This window comes from Hakea prostrata, chromosome 9 (assembly GCF_041222555.1).
Source record: "Hakea prostrata isolate BN-2017 chromosome 9, UWA_Hpros_2, whole genome shotgun sequence".
NCBI classification, from domain to species: Eukaryota; Viridiplantae; Streptophyta; class Magnoliopsida; order Proteales; family Proteaceae; genus Hakea; species Hakea prostrata.
In genome coordinates, this window is record NC_142608.1 from 48,405,888 (window position 1) to 48,431,329 (window position 25,442).

The 25,442-nt window shown below is 37.7% G+C and overlaps 1 protein-coding gene across 1 annotated transcript; it reads right to left on the reverse strand.

The window, feature by feature from the left end:
- Nucleotides 1-13: 13 nt before the first annotated feature.
- LOC149005388 (U3 snoRNP-associated protein-like EMB2271) lies at nucleotides 14-24,998 on the reverse strand. Its single transcript, XM_089168248.1, has 7 exons — nucleotides 24,374-24,998; nucleotides 23,235-23,577; nucleotides 22,356-22,580; nucleotides 21,392-21,623; nucleotides 21,041-21,216; nucleotides 11,733-11,798; nucleotides 14-637 (listed from the first exon to the last, which is right to left on the reverse strand). Exons 1-7 carry the CDS (start codon nucleotides 24,817-24,819, stop codon nucleotides 557-559), a joined length of 1,569 nt encoding a protein of 522 aa, XP_089024374.1. The 5' UTR covers nucleotides 24,820-24,998; the 3' UTR covers nucleotides 14-556.
- Between the last annotated feature and the right edge of the window lie 444 nt (nucleotides 24,999-25,442).

Genomic DNA, 25,442 nt, shown 5'->3' on the forward strand with positions numbered 1-25,442 from the left:
TTGAAGTATATCATTACTTATTCGTCTCATTAGGATCCGGTTCTTTGAAATCTAAACGATAAAGAATACAACGGAAATCATATGTTTTTCCAAATGAAGTAAAACTCATTTAGTAATTAAGCTCCAGTAATTCCCCAAAAAAAAAAAAATTGTATGTTCATGAAAATACTGAAAACCATAATTGCAGCTCTTTCTGTTTGTAATTCTAATTAGACTGGAATAATTTGAAGGCAAGGCAATCTACTGATGTCAAGAAAACAAGAAAATCCAAGTCAGATAGCCATGTAATAATAAGATAAGATGAGAGATGATCGCCAAACAATTCATGAACACTCAAAATGTCCATATCTGGACATGTTCTTACTCTTTTGCCAAAAAAAAATTGCACAAGACTATTCATCTGACAGGATCACAGGACTCCTTGATTGAGAAATAAATACATCTTACAGGATCGAACAGATTGCTATGGCTCCGTAGCTTTGCAAAATTGAGGAATTCCCCAGATTGATTTCTGCAGCACTAATGATAATCAAAATTGGAAGGGGTAAAACAAACCCTATTCAGAAAGCTTAAGGGATTGAATAGAAACACCATTTCGAGCAGCTGGAATACGTCCCCATCTTCCTAGCCGTTGTTCCTGTTGCAAAGACACATTTGACATCATATTAATGATTGGTGGATCAAATATTGATCTAATAGCGACACTTAGCACGTCACCGGATATTTGATAAATCATAAACATAAGATAAAAAATTCCGAGAAAGTGGAACTAATTTTTGCACAAGTTGTTTGGTTGGACCATATATGAGTATCTTCCAATCCAAGGGGATGGATGATAGATCCTCGCGGTTGGACCATCAGACCTTTGACAGGTAGAAAGAGAGATAATAAATAGCCTAATGCAAAAGATGAGACCTGAACATATGATAGCATGGGTAAATTGCCAGGGCTCAGAGCAAGGCATTCAGCATGAATCTTCTCGTGTTCATAATTTACCTATCATTATTGAGCATTCTTCACTCTCTATTTGGAAGTGCAGACTAGGCTAAAATGGTCGTCACCAATGTGGTTTTATGAGTGCTTTGTTAATTGATGTAAAAATAGCAGAGTATGAACTTTGCAACAGAATGGCTAGAAATAATTTCAACCCATTGGTTTTATTTTCCTCAGAAGGCAAAACATATTTCATAACTCTAGGAGTGTCAAGGTTCTCAAATCCACCCAATATAAGTAAATAAATAATGTTCCCTAGTTGGCACTATCATGCTGTGTATATGATTACTTAGCAATAGCCATCAAATAGAAGAATTCAAACCAATGTGGTCCATGGAAGAACTTTCATTCCATTAAGATAGCCAGTTGCATTGCTAAAAATTAAGAGCTTTTGTATGCTTACAGGATGATATTGGCAATAGTTAGGCTATACTAGAGCACAACAGGAGCAGAGCATAACAGCATTTGGGGGTATCAGCCTATCTTATACTGCTTCTGGAGGTAGCTCCACTTGTTGTACTATTACTGTATTGACCAGCATCCTTCTCATAATATTTTGTGTCCACCAAAAACAAATGTATAACAAAGCACATAAAACAGTACGGAGAAAAAGGCCAAAATATTTATCAAACGGAGCAGCTCTTATAGGATAGGACTTGCCTGACCAACCAATGGCTCATGTAAGCCCATTAGTAATTGCAGGAATTGACAATGATAGCTTTCCTAAAGGCATTACCCATTTTATAATGTTTCAACATTCAATAAAAATCTCCACCTCACATTGACGTAACCCCCATAGGAAGAGGATCAAATTGCAAGAATCCTTGGTGAATAGCATACTCAATAGAGTTTCTAGGGTTCTCAGTGGATTCTAGGGTTGGGAAAAGTGTCGTCTAGATTCAGCCAGAGGGTTTTAGGGTGGCGGTTGACCAAAAACTGAATCTGGACTTGGTACATATTCAGTTTCAAGTTTAATTCCAAGGTTGTTTGGGCAAAACCAGGATTTATGGGGATTACAGTTGGGCTACATCAAAGGATCAACTTTAAGCCCATATATATTTGCACTTTTAATGGATGAATTAACTAGAGATATTCAAGAGGAGGTTCCTTAGTGTATGTTTTTTGCTGATGATATTGTTGATGGATGAGACTCAAGTTAGGACTAACACCAAGTTAGAATCATGGAGAGCCAACTTTCAAATCATAAAGCTAAAACTAAGTAGAACGAAGATAGAATACCTAGTTCGTGACTTTGGTCATCATTGGGCAGACGATGACATGGTGAAATTTGATGATAAGAAGATCCGTCCAAGCGATTGTTTTAGGTACCTTGGTTTAATCATAAATATAAAAGGTGACATGGAAGATGATGTTCCCCAAATAATTAAAATAGGGTGGATGAAGTGAAGAGGTGCGTCCGGGGTCTTATGTGATCGATGTATTCCTTTAAGCTTAAAAAAAAATTCTATAGGATCATCGTTTGACCAGCTATAATGTATGGTGCAGAGCGTTAGGCTATTAAAAGAAATCATATAAATAAACTCAGTGTATCAAAAATGAGGATGCAAAGATGGAAGAGTGACAAAAATAGGAATGATAAGATAAGGAACGATCATATTAGTATTGATCCGAAAGTAGCTCCGATGAGTGAGAAGCTACAAGAAAGTCATTTTTTGTGGCACAACCACGTTCAATGGAGGCCTGTAAATGCCCCTATATGGAGAAGTGATATAATCTAGATTGAAGAAATTAGAAGAGCTAGGGACAGACCTAAAATAACCTTACGAGAAGTGGTGAGAAAGGATATGCATAGGTTGGGCCTTGCATCTAGCATGGCCTCAAATAGAGCTCATTGGAAGGCAAGAATCCATGTAGCCGGAAGGCTTGATGACAATGATGATGATGGTTAGGGCTGAACCTGGGGTCGAGGGCTAATGGGTATGGGGTGAGGTTGCTTCTCAAAGGAGATGGGGTTTGGAGGAGGGAATTAGCAGTTGCAGGGTTTAAGGGGGGGTTTGAGGAAGAAGCAGAGGTGCTGCAAGATAGAAAGAGGGGTTTTTGAAGGCTAGCGATGAGGTAAGAGGTGGGGGAATAGGGGTGGTGACTTACTCCTTACTGCTGGGAATTGAAAAAACTCAAAGAAAATCACCACAAATCTGCTGCAGGGTTTCCAGTTGGAAACTCTGAGCAACCACACTTGCAACCTCCTTGACGGTAATCTTCTTGCAAAATTTATTCATCAATATCACACTGATTTGATTACAATCCTAGGCCTCAAATTTATAGCCTGAATTAAGGAAATCCTACTAGGACTCAACAAACAAAGAGTTCTACTTTAAACAAACTTGCAACTAAAAAAGAATTCAATTTTAGGTAGAACTCCTATAGTCGTATTTAGACTAGGACTACCATTCAACTAATCATAGACTGAATAAAAAACAAGGCGAGGATAGGACTAGTTTCCTAGTACAACTTGGACAACTAAAGGCATCCTTCTCTAAATAGAACTCCTCATTCGACTAGGACTCTGTCATAGCTTAACAAGGACTACTTCAAATAACAATATAAAATAGGACTTGAGTCCCAGTGAGTTCTTATTCTAATAAGACCAATTGGGCTGAACTAGGATATCCAAAATGACCAAAATACCCCTGTATAATTCGGTTTACCATTAGGGCTGCAGGAAGAAAGGCAACAGCCCTAGGTGTTCTTTGGTCCTTTATTGGGGTGGTCCCGGCAGTTCACATCACACATTACCCCCAAAAATGTGCATTAACATAGAAACTAAGTTAATGGCTATGACTGATTATTAGTAAATAGATTATTTCAGAAAGAAACAATCCTAACTTGCTAACCATATATAGTTACTAATCATATATCTAAACATTGAAAATGATATTCTCACACACATAAACATCTAAACCATTCATATGTGTAATGTACACATCAAGTCATTAGTTATTTAAGTTTTTGTTTATTATCTTTCTGCATAGGCCTTAGGGAACCTCAGCTATAGGCTAGATACTTGCTACATTTCTACTTTATTTGCTTCCCATTTATTCATAACTAAATTTAGGAAGTTTCTACTTCCATTGGATTGTAATCCTTCTATTCCAAGCTATTAAAGTAGCTAGCTAAATGTGCTCCATTTCTTAGCAGTCTCTCACACCTTCTTCATCCTCTTGTCTCTGGTTTATTGCTAAATTCTTTCTTACACCCTTACATGGACATGTTTGGGAAGGGTTTCTTAAATGCTCTACCATTTTGGGCCATACTGATAGATATTTGGAATTCCGCCAGTTGGATAGGGAGACCATGGTTAAGATTAGCAAAACGTCAAATTCCAAAGCCTAACTAAATCAGATACCATCTCATGAACCAACATGCATACCATGTCTGACCATGCATGGTCATACAGATCCAGCACCAATTTAGCCTAATTTTCTTTGAAATCAACCTACAGTTGATAGATTTGGGAGTTGGGCCTTTGTTTTAATATGTTTGTGTGATCAAGGGCCTACTCCATGGGCCCAAAAGTAAAGTACCTAGGCTAAGTACGAGAATAGTTGGGAAAGTGGTTGTGGGATGGCCATGCTAATCTATTAACAGAATGTTTGGAACTTCAACCGTTGATATTATTAGATCTAATCATAATCATTGAATTTTTTCAAACTTAGTTTATAAAAAATTTCCCACTTTTCATTAATGGATTTTAAACCTATCATTTCTCCTGCAATTTCTCCCCTGCCTTTGTCTTCTTTCTTGTCGTTGGAGGATTTTCTCTCTTTTTATTCTTCCTTCTTCTTCTTCTATATCTTGTTCTTCACTCAAGTTAAATACATATTAAGATTTTTCTACTTTTATTGCATCATTCTTTGTCTATGATCTGATCTCTCTGGACATTCTTTCTTTCCACTTGCTTGGGATCTCCTTGAAGGTCAAGAGCAAAGAATACTGATATTCCATGGCTTTCCTCATTCATGGCTTGACTGTTTGATCGGTCAGAAGGATTCACTGAAATCCATTGTTTTCTTCAGGTTCTTAAAGTTTAAACTCATTTTAGGAAAGGAAAAAAAATGCAGAGAAGTTGGCGAATTTTATGGTAGTTTGTAAAGTGAGATGTACTACCCAAAAAAAGAAAAGGTAAAACGAGATGAAATAAGAATAAGGATTAAATAAACAAAATTCAATGGCTGAGATTTAATCTACCAAAACGAATGGTTGATTTTCATAAACATACTGCTAGCCAATTCTCACGGTTGTTTAGATACCTTTTTCCCAGAATAATTTAGTTAAGTGCTTTAGCTAATGTAAGTTCTGCCTATCTTAAGTTATAAGGGCAGAATAGTTTTTTATGTTTTTATTTTAGTTCTAAGTTTCCCAGTCTAAGTAAATCAGTTTCTATTTTGAGTTAGTTTCTAATTTCAAGTTAGAGTCCAGCTTGAAGCCCAAAACAGATTAGGACTCCAACATTATTATGTATAAATAGACCCTCCACTCAATGAGGACAGGTCAAATTCGAACGAATGAAAATGAGCTTCCCTTCGAGCACTTTTGCGTGTGTTTAATTTGGTTCTATCAATTAGTTTAGATATCCAAACAATAGGCATTGTGGTTCTGTCAATCAGCTTGAACATCCAAACCTAGGAAGGTTCTATGAGAAAAAGACTAGATACTTGGGATTGGTTGAAGATCAAAGTTCAACCTTCATTCTCCATCTAAGTATTCCATCCTCAAGACTCCATTGGGTATCTAACAGCTTGCACTCCATTGGGTATCTAACAGCTTGCACTCCATTCCCCTCCTCTCTTTTTTTTTGAATCTTCCTGAATTGCTGGAGATCCCAAGACACCCAAATTTAAGGTAAATTTCGTCAATCTAGCCAACAATCTATCCCACACTTAAGATAAATCAACTCCCAATCCTAATTTGACCCCATTCCAACTGTCCAATTTCCAGAAATGTATTGTTTTTGAATTTTCATACTCCCTCAAAACCCCTAAAACAAGAGGCCTCATGTCTTCTGTTAGAAAATAAACTTTAATCAACCAAAACAGTTCAATAAAAAGAAGAACTGAGAAGAAGAAAGAAGAAGAATTAATAAGAATCACATACGCCTGCAATTCTAGCTTAGAACTCCTAGAATCGCAGCCTCTTATTTATAGATATCAATAGTCTAGATTACAACTTGAGAAGCAATCATCTTGCCCTCCAAAAAATGAAATAAAGAGTACCATTTATGGACATAATTTTCTAGTCTTCTAACTCCTAAAATCTGTCTAAATAAGAAAGTATTGAAAAAGGAAAGTCCTAAAATTAATAACTAACAGAAAACATAAACTATGCTTTCTAGAAACTCTCGAAACTTGTGTAGCAAGATTCTTGCATTAGAAATAGAAAGTAGAGTAGCATCACTGGCATAATATTGTTCACGTGAATAGTAAAACAGCCCAAAACTTGCATATACTTCAACATCTTCTAATAATACCATCCAAACCAAACCAAACTTGGGAATCGTATCCGTATGCTATCACCTGCACTCTCTCCAAAGTTTCAATCCACACTGGCACCTATAGACACCAGCTTCCCATCTCAAGGAATTTACCCTATATCTCCCTTGGATGGGGTAAGTATCCTTGATACCCTAAATATCATTTACGAATGTATGATCTTTAACTACATTACTACAAAACCTAACTGAACCTTTTTCCCCCCCTAAAACCAAACCTAACCACGCCATATGAGTTGGTTCTCTTAAAAGATCTTAGCATAGAAGAAAATTCGACCGAAATTGTCGAAATTTCGGTCGAAATGTCTGCATTTTTAAAAAACGAAACAAAATTCCAATTATTTTGAAAAAAATGTCAAATTTCGACCAAAATTTCAAAGATTTCGACCATTTCGACAATTTCGACCAAAATTTCGACATTTCAGCATTCCAACTTGTTTTTCCTTAGTTTTTGTTGATTTATATCCCATTTTCACCTAATTTCCCCTACTCATTTGCCTTCAAACACCACTTTTGCTCATTTTTTTGCCTCCAAACACCTCCTAGGCCACAAAAGCTACAAAGGAAACTCCAGCAACAATAGAATGTGAAGCATGAGCCACACCCAACAGTTCCAAACTTCCCCTTTTTTATTTTTGTTTTGTTCATGCCTTAAATGATCTTGTATTGCCTTGAAATTAATATATATTTAGCCTAAGACTATGATCTATGATTGTGTTTTGTTAACTTATCTTTTTTTATTATTTGCTACCATTTTTTTATTTTTTTATTTTAATAATTATTTTCTAAAATTATGTATTTTTATTTTATGTATATATGATATATAAGCTTCAGCTTAATGTATTTGAGACACCATCACTTGATCTAGTCGGTCATTTTATTTTGTTGACTTGTTGTATATGTAACCATTCTACCAAACAATTCATATATGTTGTTGATTATATGCATGTATGCAATACAATTTGCACTTGTCGGAACCAGTCATTCGTTAGTATTCTTGAATGATAAATTTTCAATGGTTTTTTTTACAAAATACTAGTTCCATTATGTTTATTATGCTTGAAATAGGTAGTATACAAGAATCCAAATCATTTTGAGTCCATATGAGGCCCGAAATTGAAGTTCCAAATTTTCAGAAAAAGTGTCTAGTTTCAATCGAATTTCGGCCTTTTGCAAGGTCGAAATTCCTGTTTCGGTCGAATTTTCTTCCTTGGATCTTAGAAGACCATCATCAAATTTGAGTTGCATCAGATAGTTCAATGCTATGACCACTATTATGCACTCTACCGGTCTACCATACCAATGCATTTTCAAATCTTTATAACTCCAACAAGACTAAAACTTGACATGTGAGAAGGGACCTAAGCCTTCTTTCTGTGATATTTGGCCACCATGTGATCATGGTGGCCTACCACGTCAGCAGATTTCTAAGGCTGTTCCGGAAGTCTTTCTAAGTGGGCTGACAGTTGTCAAGGTGTTGAATAAGTGAAGATGCAGATTTGCACGTGCAATCTATGCAGTTGGTTTATGTTCACAGAAATTTTTATTTTTTTTGGGTTTAACTAATATTTATTCCATTACCTTTGCTCCTATTCAAGTTCAAATGCCCCGCTCCCGGTGATGGATACAGATGCCCAAAGGAAAAGGGAACAACATCCTCTGTCATGCTTCCACCACATTTACCCAAAATTAAACTGCTCCACCACATCTTTAGTATCTTTCCTCATTAGAAATTCTGGAAACAAGTGAGATTTCATGAAGATACTTGCTTTTGACAAGGTATAAACAAAATGCAGTATTCAACTTGCTAGATATGCAAAATTTTGAATAGGATTTCTCAGTTTTGGCCAAAATTTCAGCTTCAACTCACTTTTAGTTTTTTTTTTTTTTATTCAAAATGTGATGTATCCGCCCCCCCCCCCCCCAAAAAATGGCCCAAGCCCAACTGTGAGTTAGGGAGGCCGAATCCATCCCAAGGGTAGAATGGTCAATTCCTACCCCTATAATGAGACCAAAATCCAGTAATTTAGTTTATTTTGAAGTCTTAAGAGTCATGTAATTCGTTTTGAAGTTTCAATTGGAAAGAGTCATAGAGTTGTGTTAATTTAGGAAAGAATTGTTTCCTTTTTGAGAAGTCCTACTTTTAAGGATAACTTAAATTAGGAAGAATTATTTCCTTTTGGGGTCTAGTTTGTTTGTAATTTGGTTGCTTAGATTTGAAGTTAGCTAATTAGCATTAGGTGACTTAAAGTGTTATAAGTGAGATCTCAAATCCAAGGGCTAAGATCATGTAGTAATTAGGTTCTTTTGATAAGTGTTTCAGAGTCCAAGTTAAGTTGTTATGGCACCCTATATGAGTCAAAGTTCTTTGTTTCAAGCTATAAATAGCCTTCCAGTGTAAGTTATTTTCAGATTGGATTGGTTGAATGAAAATAGACTTTTTGAGAATATGGCTTGAGAAGTTGTGGGATCCTTGGGAGGGTGACCTGCAGCTGGTATTGTGCATTGTGTTCAACTTCAAGATTTTCTTTATTATTTCAAGCATTCAAACACAAAAATTCCTGCAGTTCTTCAACTACAAGTGAAATGCTCCCACCCAGACTCTAACCACATCTCTCTCAGTCCACAGCCTCCCAACCACTCCCTTCACTTTCAGACCTTAGGAGCAGCCCTAATCCCATCGCAAATACCCCTCCCCCCCCCCCTTTAGTTTTCTGCAATTTCCAGTCCTTCCCCAAGCCCTAGAGGCCATCTCCCACCCTCTTCTTCTTCCCCACGTTTACAGTCCTAACCTTATAGGAAAACCATATTCCCAGCCCCAAATGAACCCTTTTCCCTTCCCTTTTGGTCGCCCTTAAACCTAGAAAACAGTCCTAACCTGCAATTGATCTTCTTCCTTGAACTGCAGAATTTTCAGAATTTTCCAGAAATGAGAATTTTATTGAGTCTTGTTGATTAGACTCTACTCTAGTTGTAGAAACCACAATAGAAGGCTGTCTGATCCGCAAAACCAGCAGGCTTAAACCCCTATTCTACCTTAGATGAGACACCCTATACACCCTAATTGTGTTTTGGTTCCAAATTAGAAGATCCTAAAATCTAACCCTAAACCTGGGTTTACATCAAAATGAGTACAGTGCATATAACAGTGGTTTGCTAAATAAGATGGGTCAAAATTTTATCCCATCTCATGAGTTTCAAGTAGTTTCACCACCTGTTAGAGGAAAACTTAATAAACAGAGGCGCAAGAGAAAAAAACAAAAGAGGATTACACAGATTCTGTACTCTTGACCACTCCTTGGCAGGACAAACAAAGCGTTGGCACATCTACAGCAGCGACCTCCCTGTCTTTAGTAGAATTATACAAAGATTCAAACTTAAAGGTATACCAATTCTCCCCAAAGGTTTCACCATTTTGAGCCTCCACAGATTTCTACAGTACCAACATACAGGTGGCAGAACAGTTTCTCAGGCCGTTTTCTAATCTTGGTTGAACTGGTGTACTTCTGAGTTTTGACTTCAAGCAACACATGTTCACTAATATTTTTAATAACTTGGAATTGTATAAAACTAAATGGTTTTTCTTCATTCCCAATTCATATTTTACTTGCCTTTAATGAGTTTTACTGGTTTGAAGATTAATTGTCACTGGAGTAAGCTATATTCGAGAAATAATAAAAGCAGGAACACAGACTACCAATCTAGGGTACGGAATAAAACCACCATATTTTCACAATCTAAAGGTTCAAACATATTCATGTCACAAGCTTTTATTATTGGCCTCATGCTTAGAGGCACATGCAGTCACCTTCATTGCCTTGACAACTATGGTGGGCCCACCTAGGAATGAGTGAACGACCCATTCAAACTACAGAATTTACTTTCCATTAAATGCCTTTTAGCAAGACACACAACTTTCAGTTAGGTCTGTCAACTTGCCCAACAAGGCATTTTGAATTTTTTTTATCCAAATCCAAAGGTAAGCTTCCCAATGTTAAACACTGGTTCCTATCACAATGTGAGCCAAAGTAAAATATATATGTAATATGTTGGTATCCTAAAATAAAAACTAAAAAATGGAAATCAGAACATGTGATTTCAAAATGCTATTCATCCCTCGAATTAAGGATGATCACTTTCAGTCCATCCTGAATCACATATTAGGTCCAAATCTTCAAGTGCTCAAGCAAAAGTTTAAATTCTACTTCTAAATTACTGCAAATAAGTAATATACTGTTACTACAAGAATTACTATTATCAATATTATAATATCGACAAAGAAATGAAAGCATGCCGTCACCAGAAAGTAAACTAACATGCCCTGTATTCTTTTGCTACATGCAAGGACTATCTGAAAATTCTGACAGCAAGATCTTTAGGAATGAAGTGGATCCACATGTCAATTTTCACGGCAAGATTCAATGTATTCACTCATATGCAAGCATATCCTCCCATGTGTATACATACATACACTGTATTGTAGTGCTTAACTCCTGAGTTTTTCAATATCACATTTTGACACCTGGCAAACTCAGATTAAGTTGGATTTGACATGTTTCGGATTTGAATGAGATTTGACAGGAAGCAGTGCACCTTTGGCGTAAACCATACGCATTGTCAGCCCCACCTGAACTGTTATGGCCAGTTATTGCCTACCAGAGGGCATACTGATCCACCACAGGGTGAAGATGAAAGAATCCACTTTCATAAATGATATAATTATTTGGAGTAGACCAGAGTATTCAGATATTACATTAAAATCAGAAAACAATAGAGAACTGAGTAGAATAGCCCACAAAGATGGAAGCAGAAAGGATAAGAAGGAAACCAGCAAGTAGATAAACAGCAGCCCCTGAACTCCCTGGTTCTATAACCATCGGCTGTTTTATTTTCCTATCATAAGTAATACTATAAGCATTGCTGGTTATTTTCTAAGTTAATGGCTGAAATTGGTTAACCGATAACTTTAATTTACTGGCAAAAACGACTCAAGAAAGTGTTCAGCCCGTGTACAGCCAAGTTCTTTACTCAGTCAACAAAGACATAAGATAAAATCCACAAGTTCTTATATGATTACTTATAAAGGTCGAAGCCTATGGTCTGGCGTATACTAACACCAACAACATATTCTTTATCTTGAAACATCCAAAATAAGAAACAGAATTGAATATGCTCAGTATGAAGAAACATTTAAAATAAATAAACAAAGAAGAAAATTAACAACAATTACCTGTCCAACACCAGCTAAAAGAAACCGTCCAGATTTTGCAAACGCTAGGGCATTTACGAATCCAACCTGTTTGGACCAAAAATCCAAGAAAAAGAATTGACTGAGTTAGTAATTATCAATTACAGAATCACCACATGCAACAACAATTATTCTATTACGTAAACTCTTATTGGGGCCAACCTATATAAAAAAAGAAGAATTCTAAATATAAGAAGCTAGAGTTGTCCGAGGGGTCAATTCAGGAGTGATCCTAAAGGCTATTTAACTATCTAGGGCAATGGTCAACAGAATCACATTTGTGGACCATGGTCTGATTCGCTGCAGTGGATCTTTGTGTTTCCCTTTGTTTTTCCAGGACCACCGTCCTCTTTAAGCTTCAGTTATTGCTTTTGTATCCCTACAAATAACTATTTTTAAGGAGATCTTTTATGGTAAACACCAGTAACTGGAAAAGTCAAATATGAAATGAACCGGTGCTGTCCAGAGGAATTGTTGCAAGTTCAAGAAGATATAACCTCTTCTTTTTTACAATTCTGTGCAGCCTAATATCACAAAGCTATAAAAGCATGAAACTGTCACTGACCATACACATTTGAATTCTGAAAGTAAGCTACATGTATCTAAAACAAGTTGACATCTCCACTAAATGATATGGCACAATATAGGCCAAGATTGATGAAGCCCTAGATAGGAGTTAGGACTACTGGCTTCAACAACCCAACCCAAAGAAGAAGAAGAAAAATCTCTTAAATTAAAAATAATAATAATAAAAAAAGAAAAGAAAGAAGAAGAAAAGGCAGGACTAAGGGCGAATGAATGAACTCAAATGGGTATGGTTAGAATAGGGTTCAATGGTACAAAAGTTTCAAGATTGCCTGGTTAATGCACCCTACGGAAGATCTATGCCAAAACAAAAATGACAACCAGACTCCCCACCAAAGCAAATAATGAGGACCAGCCTTCCCTATCAGACTGGATCAAGTTTTGCATTTCAAGTGGTATTGTTTGGATGGGTAATTAAGGCAAAACAATCCACTTTTTTACCTGGGTATGACTACTCTGGCGGATGGGGTGGAAGGTGTCAAGAGTGGCTCTTGATGAAGGATATATCCAGAAGCAGTGGCTAACCCCAATATATGATTTATTAAACCTAAACTGAATCAGTATATAGGAAATATAAGGAGCATTGTGTTTTCAAGATGTACAACAATAACCAATGACTCATGCCTATAGAAAGTTGCCCCTGAAAACAATAATCTCTAAAGAAACCCGCACCAAAACCGCATGCTAAACAGAATTAAATTCAACTTGGTTACCAGCGTACTACTACCAAAGCCAGCCATCAGTAACATCCTTTCCTGATTTGTTGTCGACCCAATGACCATGAAAGGGAATTGACTCAGTATATAGGAAATATAAGGACTGTTGTGTTTTCAAGATGTACAACAATAATCAATGACTCGTGCCTATAGAAAGTTGCCCCCGAAAACAATAATCTCTAAAGAAACTTGCACCAAAACCACATGCTAGACAGAATTAAATTCAACTTGGTTACCAATATACAATAATATTTGGTGAACCCCACTCCCTCCCTCCCTCTTCCTCACTCCACCAAAATATATATATATTACAATTGGGATCATGGAAGACCAACTCGAAACTAGTTTCTCATTTCCCGTGCTACCCAGCATGCTGATTCTTCCTTTTCTTAAGAAATATCTACTTATTTCTCTGAACTTTGTAGTTCAAAAACTCAGTGAGGTCTCAAAAAATTTGAGAATGTAAACCATCTTGAGACTAGGGGTGCAAGTTTGGCCCTGGCGGCCTTGACCCGCCCTAAGCCCGCCCCCGCCCCCCAGGGGGGGGGGGGGATTTTGGCCCTAAGGGCGGGTTAGGGCCAAAATATTCTGGCCCTGAACTAGGGCCAAGGGCGGGCTTGGGATTACTCTCTGGCCCGCCCAGCCCATCCCGGCCCGTCCCTGATTTTTAGCCCTGATTTTGGCCCTGACCCAGGCCCTGATCCTAGCCTTGATTTTGGCCCTGATCCTAGCCCCGATTTTGGCCCCGATTCTGGCCCCGATCCCGGCCCCGATCTTGGCCCCGATATTAGCCAGATCCTCCGCCCCGATTTGAGTCTAAAGACTCTGGACCCTCCACCCACATGGAGAGGAATTAATTGTAATACATATAGGTGGATACTTGACACGTGTCAAATTTTAAAACATGATAATGTTTTGTAAAAAATTAATAAAAATAAATTATAACCTCATTACCAATGTAATAAGCATCTATTTGATTCTGGCCCGATCCCGACCCTAATTTTGGCTCTAATCTTAATAATAATTTGACGATGACATGACACAGAACAGATTACCGATCCAACTCATACTAACATGATAGAGCGATTTGATATTAGTCACTTGATCATATTAGACTATAAACACATATTATTTTTAAGGTAATTTACCAACAAAGCATAGTTCAATAAAAATGGAGGATTAAGGCGAGATAATATATATAAATAATAAAAACTATACATAAAGAATAATATCAACAAACAACCCAACCCACAGAATATAACAAATCACGGATATCAAAAAATTATTAAAAACATATAGCTATGTGAACTAAAACATAAACATGAAAAAATACGGAAACAAATTAGGATACTTGTTAACAAGGTTGAATATGAGTATGAATAAAGATATCAAAGAACAGGGAAGAAAACAACCACCACGGAAAGACGAAGATAAAAAAGATCGAAAGAAAATGTCTAAGTTACAAAAAGAGTTGGGAAATAATGACGACAAATATGCCAAAAAAAACACACACATGAATAACAACCGCAGAAAAACCAAAGGAAAAAAATGGAATAAATAGAAAAAAGAACAAGGGAATGGAATCAATAATAAGAGTGGAATAAGTATTTAAACAAAGAAAACAACGCAAGAAACGACCAAAGAAGGCAAAAAGCAGGGAAAGGAAAGGGCGCCAAGGAGAAGGGCCAAAGGGAAGGAAGGGCAAGGGCGGAAGGCAAAGGGCCGGGAAGAAGGAAGGAACGGGCCAAACCCGACGCCAAAGGACCAAAGGGCGGAAGGGCGGGGCCAGGCAGGGCGGGGAAAAAATGGCCCAACAGGGCGGGGGGAATGGGCTAAATATACATAAGGTGGGCTTGGGATTGCAAAGCCCAGTTGAGACAAGATGACATATGAGACAAAAAAATGCACAGTTTCAAAAATAACTTGACCAAATTTTCAAATATTTTGAGAATCTCAACCTCCTTAGTAGACAGTTACGAATCATTGTATTGTACAGTGTGTGGGTGTCTAAAGAGCTGCATTTTCTAATGGACCAGGGAACAGCTTTGGGCATTCTATCATTCTCGGAGAACAGAAGAACGACCAGAATGTGTTTAGCAAATCAGGTCATTCAAACGTTCTCGGGAAACAAACCAGTCTAAAAATGGTGCTTGAGATGGCAAAACAAGTCTGACTTGTTTTTACATTATTGGGACCATATACCAAGTCTAAAAACAAGCGAAAGCCCTAGCCGAGCAAATTACCCATTTGAGAGCTATTGGAGGAAGAGCGACTCTTCTCAACCTGCAAATCTGAAGGTGATGGTACTTCGTATTCCATCCTCTTTGACCCTCTCTATTGTCTCGCCTTTCATTCTCACTATCCCTCTCTATCGTCTATTGTCTCTCCCACCCTCCACTCTATCTCCGAATCTCAGGACTCTGTGTCACACAACCTCAGTTCAATCCCTTTCTACCTTCTATCTTTGCCTATTCTGTAAGAGCCCTAGTGATGCAAGACCAGCAACCTAGCATTGCCTCCCAGCAGCCCATGACACTGCCAAGCAGCATGGTTCGACATCGGGGGCATTCTTGTCATTTCGGGCAGTCCAATTCAAGCCCAGCTGGGTCTAGTTACATTCAGAATTTTATTCAAGTTTATTTTTGGTTTATTTTTTAATCAGCCTGATAGAGCACTGGGATCACAGTATTATGCTATATTGGGAGATGAATGATTTGTTGAATATCTAGCGAATAGCAATTAGGAAAGAAATTAGATCTGGTCCTGAGAAGGAGGTTGTTGAATAAAGAGTGATTTGCAGAATATTTACTATTGAATAAGAAGGATTTGGGGACAGACAAAATATTGTGAATGATTTGCAGAATATTTACTACTAAATAAGAGAGATTTGGCGACAGGCAGAATATTGCAGAATATTTACTACTAAATGAGAGAGATTTGGGGAGATTAAGGTTGATTAGGGGTTATAAATAGGGGTAAGATGTGAGTAGTGGAAAATGATTATTTATGTGAGTGTTTGGGCAGCCGTAGGCTGAGGGGCAGCAATGTGCTGTGGGGGTGACTGGCACCATTGTAACCAGTTTATCATTATTCATCATTATTCTATCAATTAAATAATATCAGTTTTGCATTTGATTCGTGGGTTCTTACCAAATTGGTATCAGAGCACGTTTTGATCCGCGGGAAGCAATGGAAACCGGATTATCCATGTTTTTCGGGGAAGGGGACGTGCAGGATTGGCTTCTTGAAGTTTTGTTATTTTGTTGGGAACACCAGATCGATGATGAACATAGATTGGGAGTGGCACTGCAACATTTAGAAGGAGAGGCATTAGCATGGCTTTACCAGAAGAACTGGTCAAACTTCAATTGGTCAACCTTCAAGGAAGCCCTGAAATTGGATTTCAGTGTTGAGCAAGCGATTGAAGGAGCGGGAGAAGCAGAAAATACCAAGTTTGAGCAAGTTAATGGCATCACAGTGTATGAACCATCAATAAAGGAACAAATAAAAGCAGCAAAGGCTGAAACCACAAAGTATGCTCTGAAAAATTTCGGAGCCATCCAGACAAGGGGTGACGGTTTTGCAAATAGTAACCATGGCGATGAAGCATGGGTAGAGATTTTAAAAGAGGGTGAAAAAGAGGCCAAAGGGGAAATTGCTGCAAATGACAGTATGGCAACCAGTGCTGCTAATCTGCTGCAAGTCCTTAATTCATATATTGACAGTTGACACGAAACTCAAGGGAGCAAGAGTTGTGTTTTACATGGGTCCATATGTTATTGCTGTTTAGCTGAAGTCAGTTCCAATGGCTATTCCTAGTGTACTCTTTAATTCAGCTAAAATTTCCAAGTTTTTTCTTCATTTGGGTTGCTTGGAGTTATGTGGTTATTGGTTCTCAAGGAGGTATGTTGTGCAGAATGTCGAACTAGCATGGTTGTGTAGCAAACATGTAAAGACCAAGCTTCCAATTTTCCATCACCTTGAGGACAAGGTGATTTTCGAGGGGCCGGTAGTGATAGAGCCCTGAGAGCATAGTATTATGCTATATTGGGAGATGAATGATTTGTTGAATATCTGGCGAATAGCAGTTAGGGAAAGAAATCAGATCTAGTCCTGCGAAGGAGGTTGTTGAATAAAGAGTGATTTGAAGAATATTGCAGAATATTTACTACTGAATAAGAGGGATTTGGGGACAAGCAGAATATTGTGAATGATTTGCAGAATACTGCAAAATATTTACTACTGAATAAGAGAGATTTGGGGACAGGCAGAATATTGCAGAATATTTACTACTAAATGAGAGAGATTTTGGGAGATTAAGGTTGATTAGGGGTTATAAATAGGGGTAAGATGTGAGTAGTAGAAAAGGATTATTTATGTGAGTGTTTGGGCAGCCGTAGGCTGAGGGGCAGCAATGTGTTGTGGGGGTGACTGGCACCATTGTAACCAGTTTATCATTGTTCATCGTTATTCTATCAATTAAATAATATCAGTTTTGTATTCGATTCGTGGGTTCTTACCACAGCCTATGTCAAGTTCACCATTAAGGCGCCTAGGTGGTTTTTGACTGGCTAGGCGATGAGCCAGTTTTTTGACATGCAAGGTTTCAGCCACTTTATCGCCTGGGTGCTAACACTTTGCTGCCTTGTGAACCGAATTACCGCCTAAGCACTAAAACGGTCACTTTTTTTTTAACATTTTATACTTTTTTTTTTAAAACATTCAATTATTTTGCAAAACCATATAGGAATATAAGTCATACATTTCATATTCAAGAATCATTAGATGAAGAATTATTCGGAAGAATGTGATCCATTAACTTATCAGTTTAGTCAAAAAAGTGGCAAAATAAGCAAACAACTTAAATTTTAATTCAGAATCAAGAATTATTCATTTACTTAAAAAGAAAGATAAAAAGAACCGGATGTTTAAGTTGAGCAACACACTAAAAATTGGACATATTGTAGACCGCATCATGCATATTTTTCCCCCTACAGTAAAAAATAGCTTCCCCATTCTTTCATTTTCATATTTATAATTTTATATAGTTCCTAACCATATGTTATAATGTTATTGCATTACATTACTAATTGTTATTGTAAATTTGTATTATGATGAGATGAACTTATGTTTGTTTTTTATGAGAATCTTTCATAATTATAAATGTGTATTATTTGTTTAGCTTCTAGTAAAACTATATTGACCATATGTGCAACATAAAAGTAGTATAAAAAAAAATGTGCCCCTTTGGTTGTCTTGCCGCCTTGAAAATCTTAGTTAAGGGAAGTCCTACTTTAAATAGAAGTTCTATTAAAAAATAGGTCATTAGATTTGATGTTAAATCCTAGTAGGAGCTTTCCAATAAAGGCTCTAAATACATAGCCTAATGCTTGTAATATCAGTTTTAGAATCTTTAGATGAATAAAATCATTGCAGAGAGAGTTGCAACAGAGGTCAAGGATTAAGTCAGATTCCAGGGTTTTCAAGTGCAGGGAATTCCCATGGCAGCCTGGTTGCACTCTCCACTCTTCCAGTCAATCTTCATCCTTCAGCCCCCTAACCTGTTAAGCCATCATCCCTTAGCCTTCTGAGTTCCCTACTCTTCCCCCACACCCCTCCATCGCACCTAGCCAAATTTTCCCAATACCATTCAGCCCTTCTTCTTCCTCCTCGAAACCCTAAATTATATAAGTCCCAATCCCCACCACAGAAATTCCTCCCTCACTTCCCCTAGCATGCAACTCCAAGTAGAGGCCCTAATCAACCCCGAGAAACTCTAGAAATTGGAACCTTGACTTTCCAAAACCCTAGAACCTCTGAAACTTGAATATGAAACCAAAAATAGTAAGGTTCAGACTTGTGTTTCAACAAGACTAAGCCTGTAAACCCTAACCATACCTAGTACAACCCCCCTAGAAACCCTAAAATCCCTAAACAGTTCATTATCCCCTAGCCGCAGCATTTTGTAAACCCTAATTTTGCCTGCTATTCATCAAAGATTCTTGGTTGATTGGCCCTCATCCTAGTGGCTACAATCACCTAGGGTGGGTGGGTGCAAGGGTGCTAGCTTGCATTCAATTCTAATCATAGTTTAGATTTTCGTTTTGTTTTGCCATTTCACCCTTGAGCGAAATTGTGAAACACCGAAATTTTGGCAAACCTTTTTTTTTTTTTTTTTCAAATTTCAATGCCATGTTTTGGTTGGGTTTTGGGGTTTTTTTAGCTTGGTTTTTTGTGTCCAGCCTAATTTGAATCCAATAAACACAATGGAAGTGTTATTTTTGCCTAAAACCTAAATTTAAGTTGTGTTCTTGAACAACACATGCCTGGCTGTATGCAAGCGAAACTAGAAGCCTAAAACATGATATTTCAAAAATGTAAATATGGATGTTATGTAAGATAACACTAAGATTTTCATTAAAATGCAACAAGAAATATGGCAACTATAATTCGATATACAAGTATGTGTAAGGGTGGATCCATCCCCTAGGTCATGGAGAAGTACTCTAACTACTGGGCATAAGCATGCCATGACATGGTATGGAAAAAGTTATCCATATAGCTTGTCACTGCCCATAGGTAACATCATCAACATAAAGTAGATATCCTTCCTAAGGGAATGTCGTCTAAGGTGGCACAACCATGTTCAACGGAAGCCTATAAATGCCCTTGTATGGAGAAGTGATATAATCCAAATTGAAGGAACTACAAAAGCTAGGGGCAGACCTAAGATAACCTTAAGAGAAGTGGTGAGAGAGGATATGCATGCTTAAGCCTTGTATCTAGCATGGCCGCAAATAGAACTGATTGGAAAGCAAGAACCCATGTAGCCAACCCCATTTAGTTGGACAAGGCTTCTTGTTGCAGGGAATGTATCATACGGCCATGGACTATAACCCGAACGCGAGACTGGCATAATTGGCTGTGTTAGTCCTGACTCCTAATGGATATCAAAAGACAAGGTCCACAAATGATGCACCTAATCCATCCCCACACACAAATATAGACATGCTACTGGAATCAACAAATGAACCACCACACTCCACCATATCCATATCCATAACCATAAGCCTCGTATTGTGCCCCTTGGAATTTTCAGCACTTCACTGAAATTTTTGAGATTTCGACAAAATTTCACTGGAATTACTGAAATTTCGGTTTTGACCGTCATTTTGTTTCGGTGACCAACGAACTACCGAAATTTCGCAAAATCTAGTACTACGGTTCTAACTTTCTAACCACAAGAAACCCTAGATTCCGTCATCTTCTTCTTACCCGAAATCTGGAAACCAAAACCCCTGATTTTCTGTTTCTTCATATTCACCATTATTCCACCATTGAGACTTCAAGAAACCTTCACTGTTAGACTCGTCTACATAAATTAACCTAAACTTACCATAAAAAAGTAATTTCCACAAAACTCTTAACACTATTTTGGATCCAAAACCATTCATCACTTCACTGAGCTCATTGGTTCATCTCGAGTCCCGGTTAGTGGCTTTCAATTGGATCTTTTCCAATCTAGAACAACAGTACCCTGCATGTTTTAGTACCAAGTAAACATGGGGCCTACCTGTCAAATAGTTGAGGCATCAATTTTAACATATTAAAAATTTAACAAATGAATGAAGTATAAAACTACTCTACCTTTTCAGAAGGACCTACAAAATCTTTATTTCCTTCTGTTGCGTTTTGGAATTTTTTCAAACTCATTTTCTCCCTTGTTATCCAGGAGTTCAGATCCAGGTTTGTCAACTCTATTAAAGTCACATTACAATGTAAGGTGTTTCTTTTTCTTATCATGTAAACAAGGGTTCAGCGTAATCATACTGAAACTTAAGTATTGGATTGGGAAATTTTTTGAAAACTAATATGAAGTTGCTAGATTCCCAATTATTCTGAGCAATGACAAGGAAAATCATGGTTCCATCACAAAATCAGAAAATAAGGATATTAAAGATTTGCAACTTGAAACAGCTTGCAGCTTACCAAGGGCTGTTCAAACAAGAGTCGGATCTTTGAGCTGTCACCTTCTATACCCCATAGACAAACAGCCCCATTACCAGCTCCAGATGCAGCTAGATCACTGTTACTACATACAGTGACAGAACTGACCCAGGAGTGTGCCGCTGAACAATAGCTTTCAGGTTTGAGGGTGTCATTTTCTGCAGGTTGGAACTCAAAAGTGTCCCATCAGAATGATGCACATAGAAAGAAAACATGATAACTAATAAAAATATATAGTTAATAAACATATGAACTCCAACTGAAAATGAAATCCTCTACCAGTATAAATCACAACCTTCTTCAACATTAAACACGGAAAACAACAGTTCTTACCCATTATATTCCCATTGGAAGTAATCCCATTATTCATCACACCCAACTTCTCAGAAGGAGCTAAAATTGCATGGGCATTTTTCACCATGTAAACTGGCTTCTTCCGCATCATGCTCCAAATCTCAACACTTCCATCATCTGAGCCAGATAAGAATTCTTCATTGTTGATAAAACATGCACACTCTAAAGATGCCATGGGGGCACGGAAAACTAATTGGGATTCCTCGGGGACCTATAATTTTGATATTTAAGAAAATATGTTATTTACACAAACCATATTGAGGAAAGATACAACTGTCCATATGCTACACACAAATAATAAATGAAATTTAGCCATTACCAGGAATTGCTATGCTCAAACTATGATACAAAGATTCAGATACTGATGCCACATAGGATCATTTGTAGGTATTAGATCCATCTGACTATTAACCATCCAGAATATGGGATTCAAGATGATATGGATCCACCAACCGCATACAAGTACGTGCATATGCTATATTACATATATTTTGAAATAAACCAGCAAGCTAATCATCTAGAAGTATTACTATTTGCTTTACAAGAATCAGGACATTTCGCAACAAATATAAATCAAAATTAAAAAGTTGTAACATGACATTAGAAATCTTAAATGTAGTGTATTGCTACACTAAAAATTCAAATCCATGAAAGTTAAAAGGGCATGGAATAGCACAAAACAAAGTCTATTTTTGTATGCTTAAGAAAGTAGGTGCACATAGCCATGCAAAAAAAAATTGTCCACATTTGACCTATATGACACATGCCATATTTGTACAAATGTCATGCATGTCTGACATGGATAATACATGTAGAATCAGTCCCCTTCTCGGTCCAACAAGTGAGACAAATATATGAACAGGCTTTCACATGTCCACATTGTTATGCTCAGGTTCCATAGAAGATCAATGCACCTGAATACCCTAGCACAATCATAACTCACCTTATATAGGCGCATAGTACGATCACGCCCAACAGTCAACACCCTTTCTTTACGTAGACAGTCTATTGTCAATATTTCACTTTGGTGACCAAATAAGGTCTGCATATAGGCCCTGTCTTCCACATTCCATAACTTGATTTGTCGATCAAAGGAAGAAGAGAAAAGTTGTGAAGTCCCCTGCCTAAATTTCAAATCAGCTACTGGTCCTCTATGTCCAGGAAATGCCTGCAGAAATGGAAACATCTTTTAGTGAGATATCACACAAAACTAAAACATGATTTATCATTAACTGACATAATATGGAACCTAAGTTAAACACTTTGAGACTACTAGTAGTAGTAGCAAGTTTCAAGCAGCACTTAGTAGAGTGACCATCGCTTCAGCAGTCTGCCGAAGGATTCCTTTCCCCCTTTTGGGTGCTGGTAAAAAAGGGATATATAATTCTGCTCTAGGATTCCTCATGTACTATCTTTTCTTCTTCCTCAGCATTTGGAGAATGTTCACAACCATTATATATCTCACATAAGGAAGTCAGAAAAGCTATGATAAATTGCACAGATAGAAGTGTACAGAAAGGATAATAGATTACTTTTCCTGTGTTGGGACATCTCATGGATGTTATGCATCAGTAGTCCCATCCTAACTCCGCAGGAGAGCACCAGAGATTCATATAATTTGTCATTCACATTTGACTATATCTATCAAGTGATACGTAGAATCCATATTCTGGAACCGCCAAAAATCCACACCCAGGCTATGTATTTTGACTTTTAAGTATCTTCTAAGATCTAAATTAAAAATTAATTGCATCTTCAAAAAAAATAGTTTACACTTGATAAGCTAATAAAAAAAGGCCAGAGTAAATAAACATGTATGTACCTGAATATGATCCCGTGTACGGGTGTCCCACAAATGAACATGACGGTCTAAGCCGCCAGTCGCCAAATACCGACCATCAGAGCTAACATCCAATGCCAAAATTTGTTTACTCCACTTGATGGATGAATTTTGTGGATCCTTAGCACCATGAGAATTCAGTGTTTCCTTATTAGGCCATGCATACTTTTCACTTTTCCCCGTTTCCACATCCCAATGGAGTATCATTCCATCTTTGGAAGCTGAAAAACCTCTCAAGTCATCTGCAGTTAAAGCTACAGCAGTAACAGATTGCCGGTGCTTCACTAAGATGCGAAAATGATCTTCACTGGCTGGTTTTTGAACCCTACAATTTTTAAAATGAACAACAGAAGAAGTAAGCATCCATAGATTCAACATCCCTTTTTTTCCGTTCAAACATTCAAATATTTGGACATGTGTTCTATCATAGTGAAAACTACAACAATTCAAAAACAAATTGCAAAGATGTAGGATTTGCATCGGCATTAAAGCTCTTTTAAGTGCAACCTAATACTATACATGTTCTAAATCAGACATACAAAAAAAAAGTCCATTTATGTGTCCATTTATAATTGGAGACAGTGATATTCAACCAGGGAGATCATTCATTCCCCAAGTAAGTCTCAACAGGACACTTTTAACATAAGCAATGCCAAAAGCAATTCTCCACCATCCCTTACTACATTGTTATAAATCCATAAGCTTCGCAAAAATTGGTACCTGATCCAAGCGAACCTAAATGTCAATTAAAAAAAAACTAAAGAAAAGACTGAAGGACATCCCATTGAATCGAATTGCTGGACTCAATGTAGAGCTCAAGATGGTAACTGAGTTCTTCAGCAAATCTTTAATGGCAACAAGAAATTTACCCAAGTTATACACATTAAACCAGTTAGACCAACTAAATCAATTTGTCCTACTTGCTATACAGTTAATCCAAGTTCAGCTCAGAAAGATGCATTCTAGTAAATCTCCACATGAGGATAGTATTTAAATATATTTAAAATAAATAATCAAACAGACAAAGAAGAGACCATGGGGGGGGGGGGGGAAGGAACCTTTTTTCTGCACGATAATTGAAATACAAGAATTAACGCAGAAATTTAGACTAGAGAATCGACCTGGAAGCAATCAATCTCCGAACACGACCACTTTCTTCGAGCTGATCCTGTTGCAGCATCTGAGCAACCAAGGAATCACGGTTCCCAGCTCTCTCCTCTTCATCCCCTTCATCCCCATCTTCTTCCTCATCCTGCTCCATCCTAGCAATCTCTCGAATCTTCTCCAAATGCGCCTTTGCGAGTCTCTGCCGCTTCTCATCGGCAGTTTCTTTCTCAAATTCAGAGTCCTCTTCTTCTACTTCTTCTCCACCATCAGAAGCTGCCGCCTCCTCATCAGTTTCATCACTGTCTATGACACCATCGTCGTCTTCATCATCAATACTTCGTCTCCTACGCTTCGAATCATTGTTGAAGAAAGGGTCTCTGTCCAGAGAAACTCTAGACTTTTTATTTCTGGTTCCATTGGGCAGTGAAGAAGGGTTCTTCTTGCGGGTTCTGAACTTCATGCTCAGAGAAAAGATTCAGAAACAATGAATAATGTTAAAACAACCACAACGCAAACAACCGAAAACGTTTCTGGTGATTGGGACGACAGTCGAAGGGTTTTAGTAGGGTTCAGTGGTTTTCTCAAGTATCTGTATTAGCTGAAAGAGTTGCAGACAGAAAAAATTAGAGCGCCACCGAAATCAAAGCGGCGCACGAGAAACGACTAGTTTCTAGGGTGTTAAACTGGTTTACCGGCTCAGCCTGGTTCTTTTAAAAATTGACTATTTTGTCCTCGATTTCTACACGTGCTAATCGCAAGTTCTCCAAAGGCTGTCTGGTTTTGTAGCTCCCTTTCTTACTTGGTACCTACAGAGAATCCCCTGGGTGATTGAATGGCTTCATTCCCTTATCGCTGTCTGGTTTGGTAGCTCCCTTTCTTACTTGGTCCCTATAGAGAATCCCCCTCGGTGATTAAATGGCTTTATTCCCTTTGCCACATCGAGATCCCATCAAAAAAGGAAAGGAAGGTTATGCGTGTACATCCGATGGTACTTATGGATTGCAAGGAATGATCGAATATTTGGGACAAACAAGTGGAGCCCAAAGGAAGTCATTGAGAAAGTCCAAAGAATGTGGGCTGAAT